This window comes from Condylura cristata, unplaced genomic scaffold (genome assembly GCF_000260355.1).
Source record: "Condylura cristata isolate star-nosed mole 26May11 unplaced genomic scaffold, ConCri1.0 scaffold00029, whole genome shotgun sequence".
In the NCBI taxonomy this organism is placed as follows: Eukaryota; Metazoa; Chordata; class Mammalia; order Eulipotyphla; family Talpidae; genus Condylura; species Condylura cristata.
The window spans coordinates 21,210,020-21,212,788 of record NW_004567130.1 but is presented as its reverse complement, the minus strand read 5'-3'; the positions used below and the strand labels follow the sequence as shown (position 1 = coordinate 21,212,788).

At 65.9% G+C, this 2,769-nt stretch overlaps 1 protein-coding gene across 1 annotated transcript in view; it reads left to right on the top strand.

Moving 5' to 3' along the window:
• The first annotated feature begins 693 nt into the window (after positions 1-693).
• Positions 694-2,769, top strand: part of PYCR2 (pyrroline-5-carboxylate reductase family, member 2) — an 11,332-nt gene continuing 9,256 nt past the window's right edge. Inside the window, exon 1 of the mRNA XM_012730867.1 lies at positions 694-841. Coding sequence (XP_012586321.1) covers positions 694-841 — 148 coding nt within the window. The remainder of the gene's footprint in view (positions 842-2,769) is intronic.

Genomic DNA, 2,769 nt, shown 5'->3' with positions numbered 1-2,769 from the left:
AAGACCTTGGCAGCACCAGGGCCCAGGAGCCCTGTCAGCAGAGGTGCCAGGTGCCGACTTGCTGGCCGGAGGGCGCAGCTGCGGGGCGGGGTCTGGGCTGGGGACGCCACGGGGAATGGCACCTTATTCTTCCCTGGAAATAGTGAAGTTTTAAGTCAGCCAGGCGCCTCACGCGGGCACGGGCCGGCCAGGGGGCTGCAGGGCCTGGATCCCTGGGCTGCGGGACGTGAGGTTCCTGTTGAAAACAACACCGGGGTTTTCACTGGGAACGGGCAGCGCGGGGATTAGATGTCGGGGGCCTCGGAAGGGGGCCAGGGCTTGCGAGAGCAGCTTGGGTGTGACATCCTCGGTACCACCCTGGCCAGTGATAAGCCACCGGCTTCCTCTCACCCAGGGGCCGGAGAGCATATTTGCGGGCACAACCGTAGGCTGGAGGCTAAGGCCTGCGGCTTGGGAATGTGATAATTCTGCACCTTTTGGCCTGACTGAGGCCCAGATGTTTGCAGCAAGTCAGTCCTTTCCCTGCTAATCACTTGCAAAGAAAGGCAACGGCCGGCCATTCGTTTGAAGACGAGGCCCTGGGAGAGCGGGAGGCCGCGGGCCCAGGTGGGTCGGAGGCCGAAGCCCGGGGAGTTCACAGGGTGTGAGATGTCAGCTCCAAGGCAGATTTCAGTTCCTCTTTGTGAACCGCGAATGCCGGAACTGGAGGCCAGACAGGAGCGGGGCCAGGATTTCCAGAGAGCCCCGCGGTCCCGCCTGCGTGGACAGAATCCCGTGGCTCAGCCCTCAGTCAGCTGCGGCCAGGCACTTGCTGGCTGCGATGCTGGGACCGGCGGTGATGGTGCGGGGCAGGGGGGCAGCTTGTGAAGACTGTCCGCGAGCCTGGGGAGCCCGGGGACAGCGCGCAGCGGTCAGGGCCCGAGGCCCCCTCCGCTGCCCGAGGTCGGGCCCCTGGCCACTAACGCCCAGGCCTGGGCTTGTCCTGGAGACCCGGCCGAGCGCCGAGGGGCTCCTGTTCTGCCCGGGATGTGTGTGAACAGGGCGCACAGGACGCCTGGCCACCGGCGCGGGCTCCCCACGGAGGTGCCCTGCTGGGAGGGAAGGACGGTGGTCGCTGGCTTGCAGGTACCCACCTTCTCCACTGCCCGATGTGGGCTGTGGGGCGCCGGCCGGCCGCCGGGGAGGGCTTCCGGCCACTGCTCATTCTGCTGCGGCAGGAGCAGCCCTGGGACACAGCCCCCGGCCGGCGGGTCCTCACGAGGGCGTCTGACTGTGTCTGAGGCGGCCGGCTCCTCCCCGGAGGACCCTGCGGGAGATGGTCAGCGCAGAGCCGAGCCTGGATGGGCAGCTCGTCAAGGGCGGTTGTTCTGGCCGCCCTGGTGGCCAGCGGGCGAGCGCAGTGCCACCACCAGGGAGTGACCCCAGGGCGCGGCAGGCCCTCCTGACCTGCCCACTGCTCCCCTCAGCTGTGTACTTCAGTCCATCTGTCTGTTCTGCTCACCCCCTGCCCTGGCCTGTACCCCAGCTCTGCATAATAAGTCTTTTTTTTTTTTTTTAAGACGTATTTATTTGTGCACACAGAACTGGGGTCCAGGCCAGAGGTGCAGGGGCGGTGAGAGGCTTCACCAGAGACAGAGTGGGGAGCAGAACAGGTGAAGGGGAGCAGCGGGGGGGCCAGGAGGGGTCTGCTGCGCCCTGTGATCACCTCCGGGGCGGGATCGAACTCGTGCTGAAGCGGCTTTAGCGTCTCAGTGCTGCGCTGTGACCCGCTGTGCCACCACGCCCCCCGCCACCACGCCCCCCGCCACCACGCCCCGCGAATGCTGGCGGGATAATGCTGCCAACCTGGGCTGTGGCCGCGGCCAGAGCTGGGCGTCGCACTCCCTTACTCTGCACGCCGAGCGCCCACCCTGCACACCAGTCCACCAGGTGGACCAGGCTACTGTCACTCCCCCTTCAGACACGGACCGAGGCGCTGTGAAGTGCAGAACCCGCAGGACGCTGGCCGCACGCCTGGACGGACCCGCCTGGGGTGTGTGTTCGCGGCGCGTGTGGGACTCTCCCCAGGGTGCCAGAATCTGACCTTGCCCGGGACGACTCTGCTCGGCTCCGGCTCTGCTCGGCCGCTGCTTCTGGCTCTGTGTCTGTGGATGGACTTGGGCACCACTCGGCTGCTGTGAAGCCAAGACGCGCACGGTTCGTGCCCCGGATGCAGCCAGCTGAGGGGTCCTTGTCCTGTGACTCTGGGCCTGCACCACAGGTGCAGACGTTACTTTCCCTAGGACCGCAGCGAGCAACCAACAGAGGCTTGCTTTGATTGCACCGGCAACCCTCTGTCAGGGTGCATGAGGCCTCCCGAGCATGAGGGTGGTAAGTGGAGGGAGGTGCTCGGGGGTCAGTGAAAGTGCCCAGACAAGCAGGGATGCGGGGTACTGCCCCCCCTTGCAGGTGAAGATGCCTAGACCCAGACTGACCCCCGGGAAGCAACTGCTAATGGCCTCCAGTCACAGACTGGGCTGGGAAAGTCAACAGGCACTAAAATATGATTAAACTCCAGACCACAGTAGCCAGAGGCCCAGGTCTGCGTGGCAACCAGACAGCCCTCCGTGCCCTTCCTGCCGGCCCCTCCCAGGGCGCAGGAGCTGTCTGGCTCAGAGCTCCCAGGAGGTCTGAGGGGTGTGACCTCCCTCCCCACCCCCCTCCAGCCCCAGGCTGCCTATAAAGCCTGCCAGCCAGCTCGCACACACCAGCTGGGACCCCAGCCTGCCC